Source organism: Acipenser ruthenus, chromosome 3, assembly GCF_902713425.1.
Source record: "Acipenser ruthenus chromosome 3, fAciRut3.2 maternal haplotype, whole genome shotgun sequence".
Classification (NCBI taxonomy): domain Eukaryota; kingdom Metazoa; phylum Chordata; class Actinopteri; order Acipenseriformes; family Acipenseridae; genus Acipenser; species Acipenser ruthenus.
Genome location: NC_081191.1, coordinates 98,648,644 through 98,676,091, shown reverse-complemented (window position 1 = coordinate 98,676,091; position 27,448 = coordinate 98,648,644). Strand labels below are relative to the sequence as shown.

The 27,448-nt window shown below is 38.6% G+C and overlaps 1 protein-coding gene across 9 annotated transcripts in view; it reads right to left on the bottom strand.

Moving 5' to 3' along the window:
- LOC117394392 (rho GTPase-activating protein 12-like) overlaps positions 1 to 27,448 on the bottom strand; it is a 70,473-nt gene that overhangs the window by 33,863 nt on the left and 9,162 nt on the right. For all 9 annotated transcript variants that reach the window (XM_059019558.1, XM_059019559.1, XM_059019562.1 and 6 more), the window contains exon 2: positions 26,341 to 27,099. In XM_059019558.1, coding sequence (XP_058875541.1) covers positions 26,341 to 27,027 — 687 coding nt within the window. In that variant the 5' untranslated portion in view covers positions 27,028 to 27,099. The remainder of the gene's footprint in view (positions 1 to 26,340; positions 27,100 to 27,448) is intronic.

Below are 27,448 nucleotides of genomic sequence, written 5' to 3'. Positions count from 1 at the left end.
AAACAAGCACAAAAAATAATCTTAAAAGTATTTGTGCTTCAGCACCAATGTGCGGATCCCATCTTGTCATATTGCGTGATTTGCTGTTCATTAAATAGGACTGCAAGGGATAACTTTCTCGCTCAGCGTTTTCGTAGTTCACAGAAGACAGGGCTTTAGATTCAGTCATTTTCCTTTATATAATATATAAACCCATTACGTATTAAATTAATTTCTTCGAAAACACAAGCTGTATTTATATAATTTGATACATTACCTTTTGACTTAACTTTTGCAGTTAAGAAAATTAGAGTAAGTTATCATAACAATATAGTTAGAGAATTTAAACAACAGGTACAGTAGATGCCAGTAAAATGCACCAAAAAACAACAAAGTAGCCAGTTCTCAAATGAGGACAAATGCACTTAATGGGTTAAATGGGATTTCTCTAACTGTGCCGGATGTACTGTATCCTGCAGGAAGACCATAGAAACAATATTTCAGCATAACTAAAAGCACAGTATAGGAATAAAGATGTAATGTAATAAATATGCTGATATGAAAAAAGCAAGACCACCATTAAAACTAAAATATGGGAATTTTAGTGAACCAAAAATGCACAACATCCCCAGGGGAATAAGGGCAATGCCAGATTGTATGGTTTGTCTGTAAACATGAAATAAAAAGGGAAGTGAAAACAAGAATTATAGAACACAGCTGTGCACTGAACATTAGGCCAATATTTTGCCTATAAAGCAGAAAATAAAGGATAATATGAGGCTGCAACACTGTCGCAGCAGCTTAAAAAATGCAACAAGTGTTAATTTTTCTTGTACATACAGTAAGACCAGACTTGACCGAGGGAATCACAGACTACAGCTGTGCACCAAGTAAAAAAGCCAATATCTCAAAGCGTTAGGTCATCATCCGGAAATCAAAAAGTTACGTAACTTCAATATGGCGCCCCTATCGGGTCTAAGTGAAGGGTGCAGTAAGATTTCTCCCCAAGGAGTTTCATTACCGCTAACAATATGAAGTTCAGGGATGGAAAGACTCCCTCATTCCAGGTTTTACTATGAGCTTGATTAGCCTCAGTGTACACTGTAGGTACTGTAACAAGCTCAGGTGTGTCTTATTAAACTCCTACCTGTAGTAAAACCAGGAATGGATCAAACTTACATGCAATAAGACTTATTTCCACGCCTGAATTTGCAAGCTGAAATGTTTTATGAGATACGAGCATGTTATTCCATGCTCCTTTCAAAGGGATGCTTAAATACTGTACTACAGGTATGGGCAAAACATACTGGGACCCACCAAATTATAGCATATTGTTTCTGGGGATACCCTGTCCCATTTCATATGGGAGGGCATGGTAATGGCCTAACCTTTAGCAGAGGACAAAACAAGTTCTAGGATTTTCTCCTAAAACTGAATTCGGCCAGGACACCAGGGTTAACATACATCTGTCACAATGCCAGGAGATCCTTCAATAGCCACCAAGTGCTGTAGATATTGAAATTATCATCTAAAGGGTGGAGCCTTCATACAAACATAGTGAACCTGTGAGGCAGAGGCACTGCTTCAAATTTCACAATACTTTGGCACCAACCACAGCACTTGTTCATTTGAAGGTTTCCCCATCCAAGAACTGAACCCAATAGCCTTAGTCGCCCAGATATGTCACAACCACAAGTTAATACACTGCAGCTACAATACAGCATGCATACTGCACATACTGTACAGTACTATTCAACTGATCTATAAAAGCAAAATTACGAGCTAATTAATGATGCACAAAACCAACTTGGGGAAACCTTGAAAATTAGGCACTACAGTATTTTTGTTCACTCTTTCACATTGGAATCTGAAAAACCTGTACTGTAATAACCACAGGTGTTTAAGTAGCTGCTTGTTGTATGGTTGCACAATATGGTATATTGTGAAAAACAGATTCTAGCCAATTGGTAAAATATAGAATTTACTTTGAACATTTCGGGTTTACTCAAGCAGCAATGCCATTTCTGCATTGGAAAGGTCAAGAGGCTTAAACCAATGTATCCTGCTGTCATTTTGGCACTGTTGCCACATACGGTAAAGAAATTGGGTTACTTAGTAACCAGCTGTAAATGACTCCACAATAGCTGTGACATAGTAAAAGAAGAGCAGCTCGACAAGGGAATCAAAGTAGTGACAAGACTGACAAGTACAACACATCCTGATTGATCTAAACATGTTTGTGAAGAACAATGAAGCTCATTAAACCAGGATTAAGCAGCAGCAGGATTAGAAAGAGTTCTTCCACAGGGGTATATCAAAAGAAAGTAGAGTATAAAAAAAACTATAGCTGGAACATTTTACGATATCGCATTAGTTTGAAAACAAAAATCAGCCAAATAGAATAACTGAATTTGCAGCACTTATTGTAAAGTACTGTAGTGGAGAACTGGAGGCTATTGTAGCCTGATTGCAGAACTGTAATGGAACTGTAGGGTCAATTTTACCATGCCTTAATGTATTAAGGCAAAAAGGAGAAAACATTTAGCATGTTGGTCAATCTTAAAGCATCACCTTTATTTAGCCAATTATCACTGCTGCTATGAATAACACCCAAATTAGCTACACTTTTCTGTAAACTTTAAACCGGTAACCTGCCACTCAATATTATTTAATATACAGTAGTCAATTACTTTTTTATGCAGAGGAGTTGCAGCCAACAAAAGCGTCTGTTCACGTGCTGTACTTCGTAATGTAGGTCAATGCCATGGATGTGTGTCAAGGTCCTTCTTTCCATTAAGATACAGAATTCTTCAACACCGATTATTTTTTTATTTGATTTTTTTTTTTAAATATAGCCTACCGGTACTTCACCTGACACAGGATAGCACCAAAACCACATAGAACATTACTGTTGCTTAATATGAGGAATGTTAAGTCTCTAGCAAAACACAAAAAGAGGTAACAGATTTGGATATAAAAAAAAAAAATCAGCTGTCGTGGGTTAGGGACGCAAAACACCATCGGTGACTGTTTCTCCTTATCGTGCTACAGCGAACCCTGCTGGCCAGGCGCCTTGTGAGCTTAGGTGGACACCACCTGGGCTGGCCTTTGTCCTCCAGAGGTCGGTAGCTCACCGACATCCGCTCTCGAGTTCCTGGGTGTAAAAGAGGGAAGCTGGCTTGGTCGTGAGATTGGAGGATGCCCACTGAACAGTCAGTTCTACTGAGCTCTGTGGGAAATTGCTGCAGTAAGGGAAAAAACAAATTGGACATTCCAAATTGGCAAGAAAAAAAAATGGGGGTAAAATAATTGGGCACACAATTATACAAAAAAAATTTTAATAATTGAAAAAAGTTAAATTCAGCTGTCCTTCTAAAAATCTGTCAGCAAAGGCTACAGGAACCAGCTACAGCGAAAAGCTCCCAAAACACCGAGAATTTCCAATTATTGGCTTTTGGGGATTTTGAAATCCTATACCTGTACAACTATTAAGAACCTATAGATATCTGCAAGAAAATGGAATGCAGAAATTGTGCAGAATGAGAAACATGCATTCCACAGTGTTTTATATACAACAGAATTTACTATTTAAGAGGTTATTACAGTACTACTTTCTGTGGGCATCACATTATGACAGAATCCCAACAGCAAAACAGACAAGCAGCAACTATTGCTTTCTCAGTATAGGCACAGTTCAAAGTAATAACTTAAACAATGTACTGTAGATGAGCTGTAAAACACCTGCAGGTTGTTTTCTTTTATTTAAAATCAGATGAGATCAGTAGGAACCATATACCGTAAAGGTGCAAATATAATAGAATAATATTAACACTTCAGCAGATTAAGGCCTTTTTAAAAAGACAACTTCACATAGCAAGATCTGCCTGATATTTAAAGCACACATTCATTCTCCTTTTCACTTACTATACAGCACCTGTAAGCGAATGTCAATGGCAATGGAAAGCTCAGAGGAGGAATGACCCTGTCATACAATGTTTTAATACTTGCACAGAATTGTGAACGTTCTCTGCTGCAGTAGCAGACAGCCGATAGATTCCCAGCTAATGAGTTATCCAGTCTAAGACCTAAAGCATGATTGGTTCGAGCTAACTAAACTAGCTGATGAGCTTCCACTGATGTTGCACATAACAAATGTATTTTACACTATGGCCAAACTTACTGTACTGTGGTAAAATCAATACCGAAGGAAACAAAGAGGTCATTTTTTATGCAACAGGATATAACTGAACTGCTTAGTTTACCCTTTGGGACAGCTATAGTATCAGATGTGGTACAGTATCTAATCCAAATGAAATCTAAAAGGTTTTAAATCTTTTTATAAGCAACAGCACCAAGAGTCCAGCAGAGCCGCTACAGTGGGCTTCATGCAACTTCAGTGCAGCAGGCTTGTGAACTGCTTCCTGAGCTGCAAGAGTATCAAGCTCAGCAGTTTGTAAAGAGGAACTGAAAAGGGGTAGCCATCTCCTTTGATAATTGCATTCTTTACAGTACCCTGCTTATTGCCTCCAACAATGCATGATTGAAATTATGATTTTATTCCACAAGTCTTTCATATATTGGGATACCATTTGCACACCCATGTTGACTTGTAGAATCGATGCCTCAGAGAGAGAGAAGAAAGGCAATTTGGAGTAAATGTGCCAGACCAGTTTCATTCTACCCAAAAGACAGCAATCACCCCTCTTGTCCAAAGCAAACTGAAATGAGTGTTGCCTAAGTGGCAGTGGATGCTGCAGTGGATAAGGGGCAGACAGCTAAAGGATGCTGGTAATAGGGTTGTGGCTGTTGATAAACTCAGAGACACACTCTTGGTACAGTAGGAAAATATGTGGATCGCCACATGACAAGAACAAGTTTTGTTTTTAATAAAATCAGTTGGAAATGTATAAATCACACCAGCTTTCAAAGACCACAAAAGGTCTATTTTTCAGAGAAGTTGAAACTAAAGGTACAGAAAGTCCCTTTTAATTTAAGGTCAGTTGAGTCTCAATTAAAAAACAACTCATACCACAGGAATCTGGAAGACACAGCACTCTTACCTTGTAGAAGTTTTGTTTTTGGTAATCACTGAATTCTAATTGTGTTGGTAACAGTTTGTAAATGGAAGCATGTAAAATGTCTGTATAGAAGGGTGATCTACAAATGAATGAAAGTCTGTGACTCCACTGCAATGTGTAGAGAAGACCCAGGTCCATAGTTAAATACATTCCTTTGGTGGTGTTGCCGGGTTCTTTATGTAAAAATTCAGGTTAGGTTTGCAACACAAATGCTGACAGACTAAGAATTTTATATCGATACATAAGGTTTAAAAACTTAAACCAAGCCCTATCAAGAGAGGTGTCAGACAGTAGCTGGAAGTGTGAATGGAGTCTTGCACAAAACAATGTCTGGGTAATTTGCTAGTGCAGTAGCAGTACAAACAAAAATTAAATAGATTCAACCAAGACACTGTACAGTAGATATGACAATACCCTACATTTCTCATGAAGTTCAGTCCTGTATACAGTGGATATGACAATACCCTACATTTCTCATAAATAGGGACCTACCTAAATCGCGATTTCGCGGAAATCATGAAATTGAGGGATCACCGCGAAATTCACCTCTTAGGGGCCAATGCATACAAACAAGTACGGAGAGGAAAAAAAAAAGAAAACTTGTTTAAATGAACTACTGCACAATGCAAGTGACGCAAACTACGTGTCTTCCTTCTGTAGATAGTCCTTTTTTATTCCTTTGCATTTAAGCAAAAAACAAACAAACAAAAAACATCCACAAGTAACATTTACAAAATAAATTCTCCAAAGCAGTTAACGTTCTGTTTATACTATTCAAATGGCAATGTTTTAATCAGCCTATCAGTGCGTCTTTACTGCTTTTATGTGATCTGTAGTGTGCAGGAGGGGGCGGGACAAAGTTGGTGCTGCATTGTTTTGATTTAGGTTGCTAAAATCTAGTTTTCAGCATTGGAGGTAAAATAGTAGAAATGGACGACAAAAAAGCAAAGTACATTTCGGCTGATGATCGTTTCAAGATATTTCCCAAAGAAACTGTACATGCAGACTGAGGTAATTGTTTTCCACATCTTAATGTGTATTTGGAGAAAATACGATCGATCGCTATTTAGCTTCAGAATCACACATTAAACAAAAGGCTACTACAGAGGCTGATGAACAGAATGTAAAATAAACAGCTTTCAGAAACCAAACTGGAAAGTCAGCGCAGACGAGAAGTATTCCTGTCTGCAAGTTAAATCAGTACTAAAACGATCCAGCACAGCCACCTCGCTTCAACCTGCTGCTTACAGTTGGAATTTTAGACCCGAATAGCCACATCTTCTTTGTTTTGACTCGGTACTAATAAAATAAATTATTGGATGGGACAAATAACATGACAACGAACGTGCTGCATACATTGCCTTTATTAAAGTATCCCAGATGCCCTTGTGTAACCGAGTTTTTGGGCTGTTTCTAATCGATTTCCACATCTGTATAACTTGGCAAAGCTTTGCCTTAATTTCCAACCAATTCAGTGGATGCAGATGTGCAGTCTCAATGTATGGGCAAGTCAACTGCAGAGGGATGCTGCATACTCGCCTTTAACAAATGCCAGCACTCTGTTTTAGTAAGGAAACAAGTACCACTATTTTTAGGCTTTATAGTATTCTGAAATACTGTCTACTTAGGTTTATTTAATGTTTAAACATGTCTGCGAAATGTCTGCGAAATCCAAATTTTATTCCGCAACATACCCATAAAAAATATGTAAATTTACCGCGATTTAAGTAGATCCCTACTCAAAGTCCAGTCCTGTATACAGTAGGTAGTCAAAGTAGTTTTCCTCCATCCTTTATTGTAACTTGGCTAGAGTGACAACCTAATTTGTATAGAGGGAGACACACTTTGATTTTAAACTTTTTTTCAGTTTCAAGTTTAGTAAGTTTGTTTTAAAGCAGCTGTGCTGTAGATCAAAAATGGAGGTTTCCCACCAGTAGTGCTTCCCAGAAACAAGTTCCACCTTCCCCTTCAAAACAAAACAAAATGATTGATGATAAACATACATGCTCAATAGTGCTGGATCATCAACACTGTAGAGCTACGTATCCACACACACAGCAGCAAGGTTAGAAATGCAGACAAAATAGTCTGGTTTCGTGGTTAGGCTATCAGAATATTTTTAAAATCCGACTACCACCAGCTTTTTAAAAAGTGACATTCAGCTGTTCTATAGTTTAGATTTGCATACAAGTTAAGGAAGTACAAGGAAATGCACCAAAGTATTCCAGATCTGGTGCTGAATTCAAAACAGGTGCAGACTACATTGCTGGCGAATGCCAGACCCAAAAAACTGCAAGGTTTGAATCATACAGTAAATACTCGAATGACAACATGGTTTGAAATGAGAGGGAAAAAATGACCATGTTCATATTTGGATCAAATGCAATATACACCGCAATATGAAAACAAATGCACATTTTAAAATGTTAACACTTTAAATCGTTTTGTAAGAATCTGGTGAGGTACAGGTTTTTCAAATTTTACTTTAGAAACACTGTACTGTGGTATTTCTCCGAGTGCCATTGGTATCAGCCTGCCTCACCCAAACCCTGGTTCTTACTGTAACCGACAAACTCTCATTTGTCTGCAGTGGCTTTCAACAGACTCTTCGGTCTATTGGGCAAGCCACTATCTCAATATTGTATGACTGCGACTGTACTGTACAGCATTTACCACAGAAAAAAAGCTATGGAGGTCTTGTTGGTTTACTGCTGCTGTAAGCAAAGCACATTGTAGGCCTAAACCCTTCAGCATTGCAAATACCCAAGTGCTTTAACTAAAAATATCTCTAATAAAAAGAAATATCTAAAAGCAGCAGCTAGGGAAATCAGTTACGGATCTTGAAAAGAATTCCAGTGCTTTTGGACTTGTATAAAAAAAAGTAATCTCATGTGCAATGAAAAAACATAGGCTTAGTCTCAACTCTCCTATTCCGATTCTCTACGGCATACTGTAAGGGGGCGTGATTTACTGTACACAAAGCATGGTGAAGGTAGTATTGGGGCACTAAATCAGAGAGGCTGGAAGAGTTACAAGTTACATTCTCGGTGAGGGTATTATGTAGTGTAATTAGCATGGTCCAAGCTGTTACTATTGTTACTTCCTACCATACCCTGGAGAAAAGCCTAATCGCTCTGATCCCACTAATGGTTTCCAACTGTAACCCATGGGCTAAAGCACTCATTTCATGTCTTAATTATTAGGGATGATTGTTAAGAACACTACAGTATATCTGGGACCATGCAGTTGCTGTTAAATAGTTCCATGTTATGCAAACTAGATGTAGATTAGTATTTATTACTAAATAACTTTTGATATTTGCGTCTGTCTATTTCTGACCTCCAAGCCAATATCCGAGACATCTATTTCATTTTCCCCAACAACCTATTAAATAGCAGAGCGATTGATCAAAGAGATGTCATATTTTAAATAGACCAAGAATGACAGGGGAAAGAGTCATACAGTAAGAGCACATGCAGAGATCCAGAACAAACCAACCTGTAGATCAGTGGTGTCCATTTATGTCAGTCCATTCCAATCCAATCCAAGGTTCTATACTAACCAGGTTTTTATATATTTGAAATAACACATATAATAGGTTGAATAAACATTTAATATCTGGCATTAAAGACATGTGTGGAAGAAGAAGGGTATTGCTCTAGGATACAGTAGGCACACTACACTACTATTCAAGAAATATTCTATATTGATAACAAATCCAATCAGAACAGCTAGCTATTGGATAGTGAAAAAGCATACATATACATTATATGAAAATTGCAATTATCATACTTATTTATTTAACCATAGTGTGAATATTGTATTTACTTATTTATGTACTTACTAGATATCATTTTGGAACAAAGGACTGACAGGGCAAACCCAGGTATCTGTTGAAAACTACACTGGATTGCTAAGTAGACTCAGAGCTTGACAACACAAGGTAACTCCCTGAATACAGCTTAAAAAAAAAAAAAAAAAAAAAAAAAAAAAAGACTACTGCAAAACATTCATCAAATGGATGGCCAGTAAACCCAGTTTGGAGGCTCATCAGATATTCAGCAATTCCCATAGTGGAATAACCACAGTACCACATGAACATTCATGGAGTGTCCCCTATTTACTGTAGATGCACACACATTGAGAAGTATTTTACAAATGTGCTTGCGTTGATGTTCCAGTAAAGACAGAAGCCCAAAGGTACAGTAGGTCTGCAAGTGTCTAGGTTTTACTCCTAAACAGCTGCTTAGCACAATCAAGAACAAGATGTCAAGTCACTCTAACATATGTTCAGCAAATAATGGTGTAAATCCAAGTAATATTTATAATTTATTTTTCCACTGGCACAACAAAACGTGCACACCCATTTCCCATTATATTACAGCTACACTAAAGTACCCTTCTTGTTGAAAGATTTGACGCGTTTATAGTAGGATGTTTCTACTTGTGTGAGGCACAGGAGACATATGAGGGCCAAGCATCTCATACATTTCATCACCAAACGGGTATTAACCCTTTGTGGTACTATGTCGGACCTGGTCCGACATTGCAATTATTCCTATCCGGTGCAATGTCGGACCCTGTCCGACATCATCAAAAAGACGCAAAAAACGGATTTCTAGTCGTTTTTTATCCGGAAAAAGCAGAGAGAACCATTCAATGGTCGAGTGGGAGCGACAGGAGCCGAGACAAGCCGAAAAAAAAGAGGCGTATCTCATGAATAGTCATACTTGCCCCTGGGATCAGATAGGGGCAGCCATAAGGAAACAAGCTGGCTGCTGCTGAATCAGCGCTCAGAGAATATCACGGACACTTGCAGAGCTTTTTTGAGATGTTATAGTAATAAAATAATGACTTGGATCGCATTATTGAGGCGTTTGGTGATAAAACGAGTGATCAGGAGATGATTGATCGGTATGTACGACTATTATTATTATTATTATTATTATTATTATTATTATTATTATTATTTCTTAGCATATGTGAAAGCTATAGCGAACGAAAGGGTGGGGCTGGAGATGCTAGTGAGTGCTTTGTTGATATGCAAGGCCATTTAAAACCGCTTGACTCTGGAAAAAAAATACTTTTAAACAGCGCGTCAAATTAACTGCGCGTGTGAAAATAAATTGGACCTGACGCGCCTGACACACTTAATAAATGGACTGCAAAGGGTTAAAGAAAATAAAATAAGAAAAATCCAGCCATTGTAAAAAGCCATAGCACATAAACTTGTTAGCAGGATATTAGCAGCTGAGATGGCAAGAATTAGCTGGGAGCTTTGTGCTGATGAGGCAATGACCAATAATCTGGTAGCAGGCCATCTATTTCAGTAAACACACACATCCCTCCCTCCCCCCTCCCTCCCTTTATAGCTCACAGGACTGAATTATAATTCCCTGATCAGCATTCAGGGGATCAGCTTTACTATAGCCCTCTGTTGAACAGTTTCCTTGCTGCAAAGTTCTAGTACAAATACAATTGCAGACAGAATTGTGCCACCTGTGCTCTGAGCTATTCATACTGCGACTGGAACTGAATAAAGTGCCTCCGCTGCCATCTAAACATTGTTTTGTTTTGATTGTTTCTTTAAAAAGGAGAATGCTACTTTTAGACACAAGTATATCAAAATTTGAGTTGATTTTTCTGTTGCAGCTAGAGCAACGTCATAGGCAAATAAGGAACACAAAATAACTTGCAATCTGCCTCTGCAACTTCTCCTGTCAACAGCGCAAAGCATGCTGGCAGTTACATTTTGATTCAAACACAGCCCCTTCAGACAAAAGTTTCTCTATTCTACTGGAGGTACTGTAGGGTACACCCTGCGAGAAACTGCTTTCATTCACAATGCATGGTGGAGTATCTGAAATAAAGTCTTACCTGGGGCATAAAACAAGTGTATTTTATGAGTTTCTTTCCAACAGGTTCAGCACTACCTAAAAAGGACCAGACAGCTTTCTGAAATGAACTTAATTTGCTTTAATAAAAAAAAAAAAAAAAGTTAGTTAGTTCTAATAGCTACAGTTCTGTAGCACCCCCAAAAGACTTCAATAAGCAGAACTGCAGTGCCAGTGAACAGTTCTTTGCAGATCTTACAGTTGGGATATAGGTCATTTATAATTAGAATGTGCTCAGCAGAACTGGGTCATCAAATGTGCTCATTAGGTGCAGCAGCACATCACGGACTATATTTGCGAAAATACAATATGTTGATCTTCTGACAACCCTACTTTCACATTAGGCTATACGTTAAGGGTCAACAGTACATTTCAAATCAGGCTTTCTTTATATAGCTCCACTAAATACATTTAAAAAAAAAAAAATGATGTTGGACAGATGAATACATTTAGAAATGCAATGTCAATAATAATTAAAGAGCAACGGGTTGTTGAATTGTTCTTCAGCCCCTCCTCCTCATTCCAGTCAGCCTCCTTCTGTGTGACCTGTGAACGGATCCATGAAGATCTGTAGGAGCAATGTCATTCTCATCGGGCACGTCCTGCCACGCAGACACAATAACGCCTTTGTTGTGGAACTTGGCCCGTAACACAATCAATACCAGGGCATCTCCCATAGTCGTACACACATTATATATAAAAACACTTCCTAAAGGTAACCTTGCAGAGCCCATTCCTGCCTGTGTGGCAGTATGTACAGTACGGCCATATATCGCTTACAGAACTCACCAAAAAAAACAACAAAATAAAACAAAAAAAAAAAAACAGCTATTTATATTCTCAGAGGAGTTAAGTTTGGGGACCACTTCTAATAGGTTCTGAGGGACTTCATAAAAGGCTGATGCTGAACCTTGGCAGAATGCAGCAAACACTATCTAATGGAGGTTGGCCAGCCTGTGAAGATTCAAACGCCACAAAGCTGTAATTAAGAGCAGCCACGTCCAGTTTCTTGGCCGTTTGCATCAGTTTTCTCTATTCAGTGTTTGTGCCGCAGTTGTGTGCATACACTAGGAGATGCAGGAGGGCCTGCTGTAGTGCGCCAATCAGACTCTTACTAAAAATTCTGAGGACTTTTTTCCTGGAAAAATAAATGTTCCTAAATTAGAAAGAGAAGCAAAAATCAGTTCCTTTTAACTGTGATTCCCTACAGAACAGAAGAGTGTGTCTGGTTGTAGGCTATATGCAATCCAGGACAGAGTATTCTAAGGAACTTATTCTAAGTAATCTAAGGAACTAGTCACAAACCTCAACTACAGCAATTTTGAGGAAGTTTCGTACCTTGCTATGCAGAAATGAATGAAACATTCATTTTGTTTGCATGCCATTCATTCCAGCAAATTTTGCTATGTCAATTTAATAGGTAACTTACAGTGCCTTGAAAGTCTTCACACCCTTGAACATTTCACATTCTACTGCCTAAAAAATACAATTCAAAATGCATTAAAGTAGGAATTTGTTTCACTGATCTACACAACACCATATACACTTTCAACGTGAAAGAACAATTATAGAAATATTCAAAAAGTAATTAAACAAAAAACCAAAAAGTCTTGATTGCATAAGTCTTCACACCCCTTGAGTCAATACTTGGTGCAAGCCCCTTTTGCAGCAATAACAGCCATGATTCGTTTTTCCCCATTCTTCTTGGCAGAATAGCTCAAGCTCTTTCAAGTTGGCTGGGGATTGTCTGTGGACTGCAGTCTTCAAGTCTTGCCACAGATTTTCTATAGGATTCAGGTCTGGGCTTTGACTAGGCCACTCAAGGACAGTCACTTTCTTCTTGCTGAGCCACTCCATTGTTGCTTTTTCTTTGTGATTAGGATCATTGTCCTGCTGAAAGGTGAATCTTCTCCCCAGTCCCAGGTCTCTGGCAGACAGGTTTTCCTCCAGGATCTGCCTGTACTTTGACCCTTGATCTTTACAAGCCTCCCTGTCCCCGCTGCTGCAAAGCATCCCCAAAACATAATGCTGCCATCCCCACCATGCTTTACTGTAGGGATGGTGTTAGCAGGGTGATGTCCTGTGTTTGGTTTACGCCACACATATCGCTTAGCATTGAGACCAAAAAGTTTCACTTTGGTCTCAACAGACCACAAAACCTTCTTCCACATGCATGCAGTGTCCCCTAAGTGTTTCTTTGCAAAAGCTATGTGGCACATTATACGGCTTTTTTTCAGCAGTGGCTTCCTTCTTGCCACCCTCCCAAACAGGCCATGTTTGTGGAGTACTCCTGAAATTGGGGAAAATGTTGACTGTTCAACAATCTCAGCCAGAGACCTCTGTAGTTCTTTTAAAAGTAATCTTAGGCCTCACAGTGACCTCCCTCAGCAGTTTCCTTAAGCCACGGCTACTGACTTTGGAGGGATGGCCTGATCGAGGCAGTGTCTTGGTGGTGCCAAACTGTTCCCACTTTATAATGATGGACCTGACAGTGCCCCAAGGGATATTCAAAGACATTGAAAGTTTCTTGTTGCCTCCACCCAATCTGTACCTTTCAATAACTTTATCCTGGAGTTCTTTTGGCAGCTCCTTGTTCGGCATGTTTTGCCATTTGCTTCAAATTCGCTTCATACAACAGAAACAGCTTGATTCTTCATCCAGGAGTATTCGAATCAGTTGAACTACTGTGATTGGACACAGGTGGGCTCTATTTAACATATTATGTTGTACCTGAGCTAATTTGGGTTTGCTATGACAAAGGGTGTAAAGACTATGCAATCAAGACTTTGTTTTTTTTTTATTTTTAAATTACTTTTTGAATATTTCTATAATTATTCTTTCACGTTTAAAGTGTAGATGTTGTGTAGATCACTGAAACAAAACTCCTACTTTAATGCATTTTGAATTGTATTTTTTAGGCAGTAGAATGTGAAAAATGTTCAAGGGTGTGAAGACTTTTTCAAGGCACTGTAAATGTCTGGCAATTGCATGTTACTGTACAACGCAATACAAAAGTTGTACAGTAACATGCAATTGCCAGACATTTACAGTGCCTTGAAAAAACAGTAATGTAAATATACATGTGAAACAGCAGCGTCAGATACAGTATCAGTTACAAACACTGGCATACTGCACAATGGAAAGTTAATTTTGTCAAACTGAACAGGGTACAATTACTCCAATTAGAAAGGAAGACATAACCACGGCTGTGCTGAGCACCAACAGATATCTCAGCTGGTGAAAAAAAAAAAAAAAAAAAAAAGGAAACCTTATGACCCCAAAAGTCTTTAATCTCCCTATCAGTCAAGCTGTCCTCAAGTGCTGCTCACTGAAAGCACCAAGCCACAAAACAGAATGCTGGTCTGCCAGGAAACAATACTTTGGTCTCTCACAGGATGCGGGAACCCAAATATTTACTCAGCAATTTGACTTGCAGTAACGGTACAGGAAGATATACCACGTACTGTGTACTCTGTGCCAGTGACTGGCAACAAATGGGGTGTGAAGATGTACACACAAGACAAGAAAGCAGAGGTGGCTGAGTGAAATTATTCCACTATCAACCTTAAAAGCTCAAAAACACAGAGAAATGGTGCCTAGTTTCAATGAAGTTCGGTCATGTTTGATCAAACAGGTGATCATTCAAACACCACTACTAGATGTTCTCATGTGTGCCATGTTGCTATTGTGCTGCTGTAAAACTCTGTCTCGAGTCAGACTGTGAAAAAGCATGAAAAAACGTATGCTTATCTAGTATGAAGTCTCTGATGAGAGTTGGCATTTGCAGACCTGTGCCTCAAGGCCACATACTCTGGGTTCTATACCAAACTGCCTCTAATGACTACCTAAAAACCCATTACAAAAAATACACCTGATATTTTAGCAATTCATTTTATGCACTATTTATTCAAATTGTGTTTTATGTCTTGCCTGTATGTATTTATTAATGACATATTGTCAAATTCTGATACTCTAGACCAGTGGATCAAACTCTGTTCCTGGAGGGGCCCACTGTGTCTTCTGGCTTTCGTATCACCCGGGCTCTCAATTACATAAATTGGTCTAATTATTTGAACACTTCTCTCCAGGCCTGAATGTTGAAATCAAGTGCATTTTTTAAAATCACCAACTGTAATTGAAAAAAATATTAAAACAAATAATTAGATCAATGAAGTTAATTGAGAACTTAATGAAAACCAGAAGACCCCGAGGCCCTCAAGGACTGGAGTCTGACACCCCTGCTCTATAGTGTAAAAGGTTATTTCATTGAATCAACCTTGCGGACAGTATATTGTACAACGGTTTTCTTTGTGTTCTAAAAACTAAAAGCGTAAAACCTTAAGTTGAAGCACACACAAAGCACGGAGCCGTTTTATCCTGTTACTGTTACATTTGAGATTCAAGCAAGAAACATGCCACGCAAATGTTTGAAAGCCAAGAAATAATGGTACTCTGCAATTATACAAAAATAGATCCATGCACAGGTAATGTGAGCATGACCCTGGCATCAAGTCTGAACTAAGAACATGTGAAACTGGTCACATGCCTTTCCTGTGCTGGACTGTTCTTAGCTGGCAGAAACAGCGCCTATGAAGACACATGTACCTCAGTCTGATCTGTCTGGCACCGGCACGGAGAAGCAGAGGATTTCCTTAAGGGTAGAAATATATAAACAGCACACATTCTATTTTACTCAGAGATCGGACTCTCTGTGTGCAAAGGGCACTGCACTCTTAGTCAACTGGGACAAAGAGCACAGTCTGGCATTAAAAAAACACCTCTAGAAAATAAATTCATAGCTGGATTAAATAGCTGGATTTATTATTTCAACCCACACCCAGATATACAGATCTGAGACCTTCCACTGCCCTGGAAAATTCTAAAGACACCACTAGAACAGCAGCCACATTAATATGCATATTAATTTAATTAGGATTAACATTTCAGATGGAAAAAAAGGAGGACTTTTTGTAATACAATGCAACTGCTTAAGATGGATGGCTGCTTATTTAAAGTGCCTTTGCTATTTACTTCCATTGGGGGGTGTGGGGGTCCATTCTGAAATTATATATATATATAATTAGGGCTGTCAATTAATCAGTTAACTTCTGCGATTAACACATAAATGTTTTTAGAGATTAATTATTTTAATGTGCGTTAATCGCATTGCTGCGTATTAAGCCTTTCAGCACACCGTACTTCAATCCCGGCCATTTTTTTTTTTTTTTTTTTTTTTTTGACGGCTCACTGGACAGAAAGACGCTTACTTTGATACTATCAAAGTGAGTTCCAGTATCACACAGAAGTACATCTAGTCTGCTGTGTGCTGAACACGCCTTTATGTCTCAAAATACACTAGCAGCTCTTCTGCTACAGACAATAACAACAACAAATTAAACCCACCAGTTTCGACAGAAATGCAGGATCTCTGCAAGCCCATATCAAGCTAAGCATGATAATACTTTTTTAAATGAGTTAGGCTGCGTTGCTCTTTTTTTTTTTGCACGTAGTATGTAAAGCTTAACAATTGCTAGTTTGCAGTTTTTGGATATGATGACAGGTTTTTTTTGTTCTCTTCAGAATTAACAGTTCTCTTCATTTCCTAGAAGTGCTTACTATAGCTGCATATTTATAATTAAAAAAAAAAATATATATATATATATATATATATATATATATATATATATATATATATATATATATATATATATATATTTCAGTTCACAATCACATTTAAAAATAGATAGCCTATGTATTATGGTTTTCTGCTCTCTGTATGCTGCTGATCAAGCTTGAACCACACATTTTACTGTGTTGGTTGTATTTGTAATTTCTAAATTATTGCCCCTAGTAAATTTTGGTGGTGGTCTCAATGGGTAAATTTCCTGGTTAAATAAACACATTTTAAACAATTTTATTTACAGTTAAGGATAATAAAAACAATAGCATCAGTAATAAAACAAATTTAAATTAGATGGATGTAGTAATTGTAACAATTTAATATGCGATTAAAACCGAGATTAAACAGCCCTAATTATTTATTTATTTATTATATATATATATATATATATATATATATATATATATATATATATATATATTATACACACACACTTATTTTTAAAACAGTGTATATATAATATATATACACATTTTTATTTTTAAAACAGTGTATATATAATATATATACACATTTTTATTTTTAAAACAGTGTATGTATATATATATATATATTGTATATATAATTTTTTTTTTTAAACAATTAAAAAATAAAAAATAAAAAGGGAGATACTGTTGAAAAGGTAGGGAATAAACACAAACACACACTCTACTTTTTCACAAGTGACCATTCAAAGCTACAAAACAGCACCACAGATGATGAGCCATTTTTTTACATTTTTTTTTATAAGATTGCTGTGCTTGAAATCAAATGCCATAAAATTCCAAAGACATTAAGGTGTCGTCGCCTACAAAGGGTTGTTTTTGTTTCTAGCTTATACTAATCAATTACTGTAATTTAAAGCAACTGGCATTTTGAAGTAAGAAATACCACCAGCATAAAATAGTTCCAGGTTAAAAACATTTAAAGCAACAGCACCCCACAAACATGCTAAATTAACACCAATATAATCCTTTGGTGTTGGCATTATAATATTATTGTGGTTTAGTAAAGTGTTCAATGCATTTTAGTAACAGAAAACTGGACAATTGTTAGCAGTCCACTATATTACATTCCTCTCCGATACAGAAGAAGCAAGAGCATACATTCATCAAACTGTACAATACTGTGTTACATTTTAATAACCTTCTACTGTAGGTCTCTCTTTGTATTAGTGCTTGCACTATTGAGATGGAGCTGTGCTGGCCCTGCGGTCACAAAGTGAATAAACTAAACTAAAACTAACACTTATTATTCCCATGCTGCTAAAAAGTAGAGATATTTTGTTTTGTTTTGTTTTTTGGGGGGGGGAGGGTGTACAGTAGGTCATTGTAACAACCCTCCTTTACAAATTCCTCAGAGCATCAGGATGCCTCACATGGCTTTACATTATTAAAGCACTCTATTACAAGTGCTCCATCCGACAGCCCACGCACAATTAGAGTACTTGTATCTTCTGTACTAAGCTGCAGTGTTTCAAGTGCTGTGGAGTGGAACAGTGAGGGCTTTACACCGGTGGGCGGCAAAGTCATGTTAATCAGAACATGTACAGTATGCCCAACCCCACTCATGCTCAAAATGCACAGCCGCAGTGGGCGATCTAACCCTTTACTGATATTGCGACCATCTGCTAACAGTTCATTTAGTGTTATTTGATAGGCTTAGCCCATATGAGGGCAGCAGCAGTACCAGTGAATGCGCTGTAGAGTACAACTATATGCACAGAAGCTCCCATTGAAACAACATCAAATAAAGCTGAATATCGTTTGTTTTGGATGGATCACAAAATGTCTCTACCATGGCTCCTTTACCATTCTTTCTGTAATAACGGCTAATGGACAAGGAAGAGAGAATGGAGCAGCTACCCTCAAAACAGTATAAAAAGCACAATACCACCATGTAATCAGATCCGATATTGAGCAAGTGTTCCTCCAAGCTTAGCCGTCCCAGTGAAGTACTGTATTGTGTGTTAATAACCATCTTTAAACGTTAGAGATAGTCCCCACTTGGCTCACCTGGTAAAAGCACAGCCGCTGAGTGGGCAGGACAAGTCATACAGTGCAGGTTCGCGTCCTGGCTGTGCAAAGTCACCGGTCCTTGCTGGAGATTCAGAAGGGATCATTGCATTGGCTCTGGCACTCCCATGGGTTATGGAGGCAAAATCGGCGGAGACGTTTGTGCTACAGCGAACCCTGCTGACCAGGCACCACTGAACTAAAAAGTGGACACCTGCAGGGCTGGCCTTTGTCCTCCAGAGGTCTGTAGCTCCTGGGTGTAAAAGAGGAAGCTAGCTTGGTTGTGGGATCGGAGGACACCCGTTAAAGCTTCACTTCTTCTGGGCCATGTGGGGAATTGCTGCGGTGAGGGGACAAAATGATTGGACATTCCAAATTGGGGAGAAAATGGGGGTAAAATAATTGTGCACACTGAATTAAGCAGCAAATAAAAACAAACGCACACGATTACGATAATGTGTGCTTTTATACAGGAAAATGTGAGACCCACAAAGTGATGGCACTAATGGACAGATTGTTACAGTAGTTCTATGTATTTTAAGGAATGTTTCAGCTTCACAGAATGCACTCTGTTAGTCATACTTATAGTGTTCAATCTGACAAACTACTATTTTTTTATTTTTTTTTTTAAATCAAGGGTCTGTCTGCCCGCCCCCCCCCCCCATAAAAAGACCAATATGTTATTCTGATCCACCAGCTGTTGAACAATACAATACTGAATGCGTATATAACTGATGTAGAAAGCAACAGCTCAAAGTAATTAACACTTTTTTATTGCATTTGTTCTTTTTGCCTACGTGCACCCCCCCCTCCCCTCCCCACAAACAATCATTTCTATACATATCTATTTCAAATGAGGTCCCCTAATCCAAAATAAAATACTGTGCATCTTTATGGTAAAGTTATAATTCATCAAGTACAATACTGTAATTATTAAAACCGTAATTCAATCTCACGTCTAGCAGTGAACACACATTATGATCCATCCTTATTAAAGTATTATCCCCACAAAGTCTCACTCACCTTTGCCTCTGGGTACATTTTATACCTGTTGGTACAGTACTTTTATCAATCCCGACAGAAAGTCACTCCACCTTTTTTTCGTTTTCTTCAGCAGACTAAATCTCCCAACCGTGCACCGTTAGGTTTCAGACAGGCAATGAACTGCTGCAGCACTATACAGAACAAACCCAGCCTCAGGGTGGCTGTGCCTTACAAATCTGTTTACTGAGCAACAGGGCCGTGACACGCAGTGATAACAGCTCAGTGCTGCTTCACATTATTAGTTGATGTTTTGCTGGCTTAGCAATCGCCCCCCATAATCCACCCACCTCTGTACCCATAACACTATCTCAGATTCTATTCTACTGAGCTGCGTTATCCTTGTGAAACACTCGTCCCAATGAAGACACACACACACTTCTTAAGGGTGCAGCATCCACTTCCTTAAAGGATTAAACAAATCCAAATGAAAATCAGGAGTTATTATTTTCAACAAAGCTCAGGAGAAATCGATGTAAATGTCAGCTGTAATCACCCAAGCCTGTCGAGTATGGGTCTGATGGTGGTTCCCCCTCCCCCCTCCAGAGTTAATCCCTTATAGATCCCCATTCCAACAACTGATGTCATACAAGAGCAGTATTTCCAATATTTCTTTTATATCTCACCTTGGAATTCATTTGAAACCAATATTTATTTTCAGAAATACTAGAAAGGCCATAATTTATTCATTCTTCTCACAAAGTATTTGTATTATTACCACCAAGTGTATTTGGGTTAAGGGATGATTGGTAAACGATCAATACTTAATAACACATTGTATTCAACTAACTGTCAAACCACATTCAACTTCTCTGCATGTGCATTTAAAAAAAAAAAAAAAAAATAGGACATGACTTGTTTTTTAAATGAGTGTTTTAAATATTTAGGCTAGATACAACAAAAATACTAAAAGGCAGCTGTTGTGAATTGGAATCCTAGGGAGGTTTTGATACCTGTCCAAATGGCCTGCGGAATGGAAAAATAAAACATCTTCTTGCAGCCGCATTTACAATAGCTTTGTCTGTTAACTTACCGAGACACTTTCACAGCAGTTATTTAAAATGTTATCTACTCCAAACAGTGAGATAAAAAATAAAACAAAAACTGCAGACTGAAGAATTGTCCAGGCAAGGGCCAAGCTTATCTGATCCAAAGAGAATCAGAAAATATAGACCTGCTGTGTGGTTGCGTTTCTGTGCTAGTCTATATTTTATTTGTTGTTTTGGGTCACAAGCATGCCTTCTGCAGCTCCTTGTGCTACCTGTCTTGTGACTGGCATCACATGCAGAGACTGCAAGAACGTGTGTCTGCACTGCCTGCTCGATCCCACACGTAAAAATGTGTTTCAACGGCTTACTCACCCAGATATTATTATGAAAACTTAAGTGATTGAAGCCATGAGTTCTTGCTCAGACTCCACATTCGTCTACAGCCCAGTATAACACAACTTACTGTACCACCTGCTTATTTGAACCTAGAACTTCCTGGCTCTTCCAAGCAGAATCTGACACATAGAAAATATTAGGCCTTAACACCTACAAATATACTGCACTGGTGTCAGCTGTATACAGGGCAGAGTTTCATTGACCACAGTTGCACTTTAAAACTGACATGTTTAGTCATGTCTTAGGTTGTTTAGTCACTGATGTCCTGCAGCTTACAAAAAAGGGATAGGGAAAACACTAAAAAGCTGTTATACAGAAAGAGAATCATCAAGCCACTACACCATTCAAGTCTAATGTTTTCTTTAAACCACACAAACACCATCAATGTTAACATGCTGTTTTGCTTTAATATGAGATTAGGTAGGAGGAGGGAGCTCCTGAGGAAAATAAACAGCAGTGAAATGGCAAAGACAACATGACCTTTCACACTTTATACTCAGCAGAATTATTCTAAAATGTCTGGAACCCTCCTGCTAATTTGCTAGTTTACCAGAAAAAAACCTTAAATGCTATGGTAAAACTAAAACCAATACATGTTTTTGGTAAAGGCTTCGTCTGTGTTATGTTTGTAAGCTTGTATGCTTGAGCGTTTGAAAAGTTACACGTTCAAGTCAGCTGAAACTCTGGATTTGATCTCTGAACTGGAATGGATTTCTACTTTGAGGGAATTCCCCTATAGAAGTCTATTAAAATATCTGGCACAGTCCAATTTGTGGACATGAAGATCTCATTGTTGTATTCTGAAGCCCACAGAGGACACGTACAGTACAGTAGAACTAGAAGTTACTGTACAGGAGGTGCTGCAATTCAGCAGATCTATCGTGTGACTTCAAAATCCTACAGAAAAATACAAACCGCAGTTCAAAACGCCTAAAAACTGCTGGCTGGATTGGTAACCGTGCCTGAGGCTTGACACCTGAAACGGACTGCTGTTAACCATTGACACCCTGCAACAATACTCCACTTAACAAACAGCAATACGTTTAAAAAGGCAAGAGATTACATGTCATTTAAATAGGTAGGTAAGAGCTTTTTCTATGGGCTTTGTCATTTCTGGAGAAATGATCTCCAGTGTCTAACTTTTACAGCCTCAGAAGTGCTTGTCTTCCTCAAGAACTACCTATAAACTGGGGGTGTCAAGGCTAAAGTACAGTACATGCATCAGTTTTGTTTACTATGACTAAAAATATACAAAACTAAACTCAGATTATTCACTAAACTCATTCAGTATGTTACTCATTGTTACTTGGACATTCTGTAGTGCTTACTAAATGAAGACTAGGAAGAACACATAATATTATATTTCAGTTATTGCATACTGCACATTATTTTGATGAAAAAAAAATTGAGGAAAATGGAAATGTTTTACCAAATTTAACATGCTCAAATTTAACATGCTCAACATGCTCAACTGCTTACCTGGAGAAGACAACATAAGAAAAATAATGTACGGAATAGGATGAAGCAGGAAAAGACAAATATTTCTGAAGATGCAGTACAAACACAGCAGTGTGGACAAAAGTAGGTCACTACAGATGAGGGGATTATGGGAAATGTTGGTTACAGTGTTCTTTCACTGAATAAACTAGTTTAATTGCCTGCTTACAAGGCTGTAGGAAAAAAAGCACATAAATATATTTAAAAAATCAAATAAACATTCAGCCAATAAAATAAAGCATGTTGAAAGGGCAACTACAATACTTGGACTGTTTTTCATTACCCACTGTACTGTATTCCCCCTTGCTCTGTTTACTTTCGCCACCTTCAGCACAGTTCAGCCTGAACTGGGTGTGACCCCTTCTTAGGTAACATTCAGGAAATGCTGTCCTGTAAACACTGCTCGAGTGTAGCTGCAAAGTTGTGTACAACCTGTTGTAAGACAGGGAAGAAACAGGGAGTGATGGCAATGTGTCGCCTATGTCCTGAGACTGCTGCACTTCATCCAGCACTGAGCACAAGAACAAAGGATCAGCAGCATTTCATTAAAAAAACATATATTGGCTAAACTTAAATTTGGTAAGCTATTATTCATCTCTCTCTGTTTCCTGCTTGCCAAAGTTGGACTGCTCCCCAAAGTTGAAAGCTGCAGTGTGCAGTATTTTTCACTCTAGGGATGGGTCGGTATACCGGTTTTTCGGTTTACCGTGGTTTAGGTACATTACGGTATTAATACTGTTCCTTTTATTCTACACCGTAATTCCTTTATACACTGGTAAACACATTTTTTCAACTGCAAACACGCTTCTTCTAAATCAAGCGATGGTACCTGCAGCCTTAGCAAACTGTCTGAGGAAGATCTTTTTGTGAACGTATACTGTATTTTGAAGGAAACTCAACGACACAGAATATACGTTTCAATCGCTGCATTCTGTTAGCCAGAGCTTGCTGCGCCGGCAGCTCTTGGCTGGTGTCTTTCTGACGCCACACGCAGCTTTTAGAGAAACGCCTTCTCCAAACCTTGCAGCGCAGCACACATTTTCAATGTGCTATATTTTGTCTGGATTATCAACAGTCAGTTTAATGTAACTGATTAACATTAACTTTATTGTAAAATTATACATAACTTATCACTGACTTTATACATTATGTTTGTTTATTTATTTAATATAGCGTTGACAAGGCTGTTCACGGTTTCAATGTATAATGATAAAATGTTGTTCGCCTCCGCTAACAAGGTGGCAGCAGTAGTTTTAGTGGTTATTTGCATTACGATGAACAGGTCACTCGTGATCTCTGCATCGTCCCTTTGGTTCACAGCCGCAGCCAGCCTCCCGCAGTAACATTTCAAAGCTGCGCTGGGCTATGCAGAATCTGGACAGATTTCTGTGCAGCACTGTACAGAACTGCGGAAATTTAAGAACACGGCCAATGTCTCAAATAAAATGAGCACAGACCCGCGACTGCAGCAGTATAGCTTACTTATTATCAACGTAGTTTTGTTTAAACAAGTTATAACAGTATTCCAATTTTCTTAGGTAAGTGAAGAAATCTTTTTTTACAGACTCCACATGTGTAATAATCATCGAAACTTACTTGTGCAATGTCGTGACGTGTAGCTATAAATCTAATAACACGTTTTAGTATTAAAATACATTCTTTTTTGCTATACATATTTTATTTATCCGGTTGAAACAATAAACAACTAATCTCTGCTCTTAAATAATAACCTGTGGTACATGTTTGTGTTTTAAGCAATAAGACCTATCATTTCTAATTCTATTAACCATCAACTAACAAAGTATTTATTTATTTAATTTGACACGTTAAAATGTTAACAAAATACAGCACCACGTCATTTTGAGCAAATAATAGATCTTAATACTGTTGTAGTATAACATTGAGAACGTACAATTTTTATTTATTTTTTTAAATTCTGATTGTCTTTATAAAAAAGAAACGTACTAAGTTATTTGGCATAGTAAAATACTAAATACCAAATGTTTAAATCATTCCATGAACGGAAGTGTGATTTGTTGGTTTTATTTTTGTGAATTACAGTAATTTAAGTGATTTACATTAGTCTTTCTTCATTTTTTAAGCCTTATTTTATAGCTTGCATGATGTACTGTATACCGTGATATTAAGGTTACCAGGGTGTTTAATTTAACTTATCATACCGTGCAAATTTTATACCGTCCCATCCCTATTTCACTCAAAACACGTCCAATTCAACAGGGTAAGCCTGGCAGGTCGGCAGATGTTTTGACACACCATACAACGAGAGACGTTCTCTGCTGTTTTTTTTGCCGTTGTGGTGAATGAAATATTCCTGTGAAATATAAACTGACTTGTACCGACTGCGGCACAGGATTCTTTACTCTTGCTCTCTAACACCCATTGTGCTGCAGCCGACTCCTGCCTGAACAACAGTCTTAAATGAGTGATGAGAGGAGAGAAAGTAGCCTCTCATGGTGCCTAGAGCATGTCAGGATTATGCGGGTGACTTCAGCAGGCTTAATCCTTCTGTATCACAATGGTCGAGCAACACTGACTGCAGTGCCAAGGGAACTACAGCAGGTACAGCATTGCTGTACTGAATGAGGAAGTCAGCAGCGCTTGTAATTATTTATGGTTGAATTTAAACAATAAAGAACTGTCAAAGCTTGTTGAATCAGATTTCAAACCACCAAAATAATTTGCCAAGCTAGAATTTTCATTCTTAGGTGCATCTTTACCATAATCATGATCTTCATATAATCTGCCACAAACAAATTGTATAGTTGAAAGGCTTATTGCTTTAGATTCAGATGTTAGTCTGTTTTATTTGTATGTTTTTTTTTGTTTTTTTTTTACGTGATACTAAGGTACAAGGCTTTTAAATTCTCACTCTACATGCTAAACAGAGACACAAATCCAGGATAAACTACATACTTTGTTCTTTGCTCTGACCATCAATCTGCAGTGCACCAACCAGGTCTGTAGGGCAGAGATGAGGAACCACTGACTGCAGTGTCTCACACAGCAGATAGAAACTGGGAGATGTGTAGCAGCCAACAATTTGTTTAATAAACCACTATATTTTAATTACAAAAAAAAAACTAAACAATTGGAATCCAGTTTCCTAACAGCTTAACTGAATCCTGTCAACTCCTGTGATTCATTCCACATGGTTGCGAACAAGCAAGCCAGAAAGAACCCATCAATTATCAATACAACCTCAGTGAGGGAAGTTCCTCTGCAGGTCATAAATGCATGTCACCCCTTCCAGTAGATTTAGTGGTTAAATAAATGCCACGACACTGCTGTTCCCCTGAACACGTCTGGGCTGAGGTCAGTAGCACAGTACATGCAGAGTTTTAATTAGCTTTCCCTGCTGGCTGCACCTGTCCTCTCACTTAGATATTCATCTACCCCTCGCATTCAACATGGTCCTGGTAGGATTTACCTTCCCTTCTAATTAATTCAGATTTCATCACACGTAATAGCCAGGCTTGGAACCAATGTTCTCATATCACTTTTTTCCGCCACTCAGAATGAACAGTTATAAATTAAAACCTGTTATTACGTCAGCCTTTCTTGTGGAGTAAATCAGACACAGATAGATTAGGTAGCAAGATTTCAGAGAAACTGTACAGTAAAAGGCAGTTTTATTGTTAAGATAAATTGTAGCAATTGCAGGGAGCACATTTTAACTTTGAGCTCCCAGTAGCAATTAAATACTTTTCTTTCGATATGTGTGGAAACACGTACTTTCTACGAAATGTGAGTGGAAGTCACTCTGTACACTACCTGCATGTGTTCTGTGGAGCTGCTGCTCAGGTCATCTCCAGACTCGGAGTCGTTCCGGTGTTTCTCCGAGCCGTCTCTGGTCAAACTGCCATGGGGGTGTTCATGGGGGGGCGTTTTTTCAGCATCCACATCAAGGACTGTCTCCCGCCCCAACGTGGTTACCTTGTTGTGATTGGGGATCCTAGGAGGTGGAGAATCAGTGCCCCCCCTTGAGGTGTTGTTGTTGTTCTGGTGGTGCTCTCCCCCTCGCCGACTCAGCCCCGGGCTGCTCCCTGGGGCTAGGTTCTGGTTACCGTCTCTGGGGAGGGCTGGTGGGTGCTTTCCAAAGCTGGAGAGCTCTGGGGTCTTGGCCAGGTTCTCGTTGGACCTGTGCGAAGGCTGGATGTCCAGAGCACTGGACTTCACTTTCAATGATCCGCTGGGACTGGAGAGCAGGGGCTTCTGTGGCGGCATGAGTGCCTTCCTCAGCTCCTTCACATACTGAGCTGGCACATAGAAGGGCTTGGTGTTCTCATCCTGTTTGACCTGCCACCAGTCCTCATTGGTCTTTTTGACCAGGATGTAGTGCTCTCCTTGCTTTATCACAATCATCTTGTCTTTTGCCTTGTATTCGTAGTCATATTCCACTTCAACATAAACCTGCCCAGGAATAATGGGCAAGTCTGCCTTGCCATCTTTGTCAGCCATCCTCTGTAGAGCTCCGTTGTTCACTCTCTCAGGGGTAAAGTAATCCACATGTTTCGCTTCACTGTCCCAATCCTGAAAAATACAACATCAGGGAATGCTCAGAATGAAACCAATATTAAATATGTAAATCTATAATAGATTATCAGGAGTTCACATAAGTGGTACCCAGGTACGCATGCACATCAATAACAAAAAAATGCTAACTTCCATATTGTTTTTTAAGACGCAAATGCGTACCGTTGGTACATTTAACAGGAAAGCATATTATCTGGTTGTGACCCATACCTGCCTAACCTCCTGATTTTCAGTCGAGACTCAAGGTCTCTGGGATCTGTCAACTATCTCCAGGTAGCTGAACTTATTACCGCTAACCATAATTAAATACCAGTCCCCATATTTCATTCATGGATGGAGGGTTCCA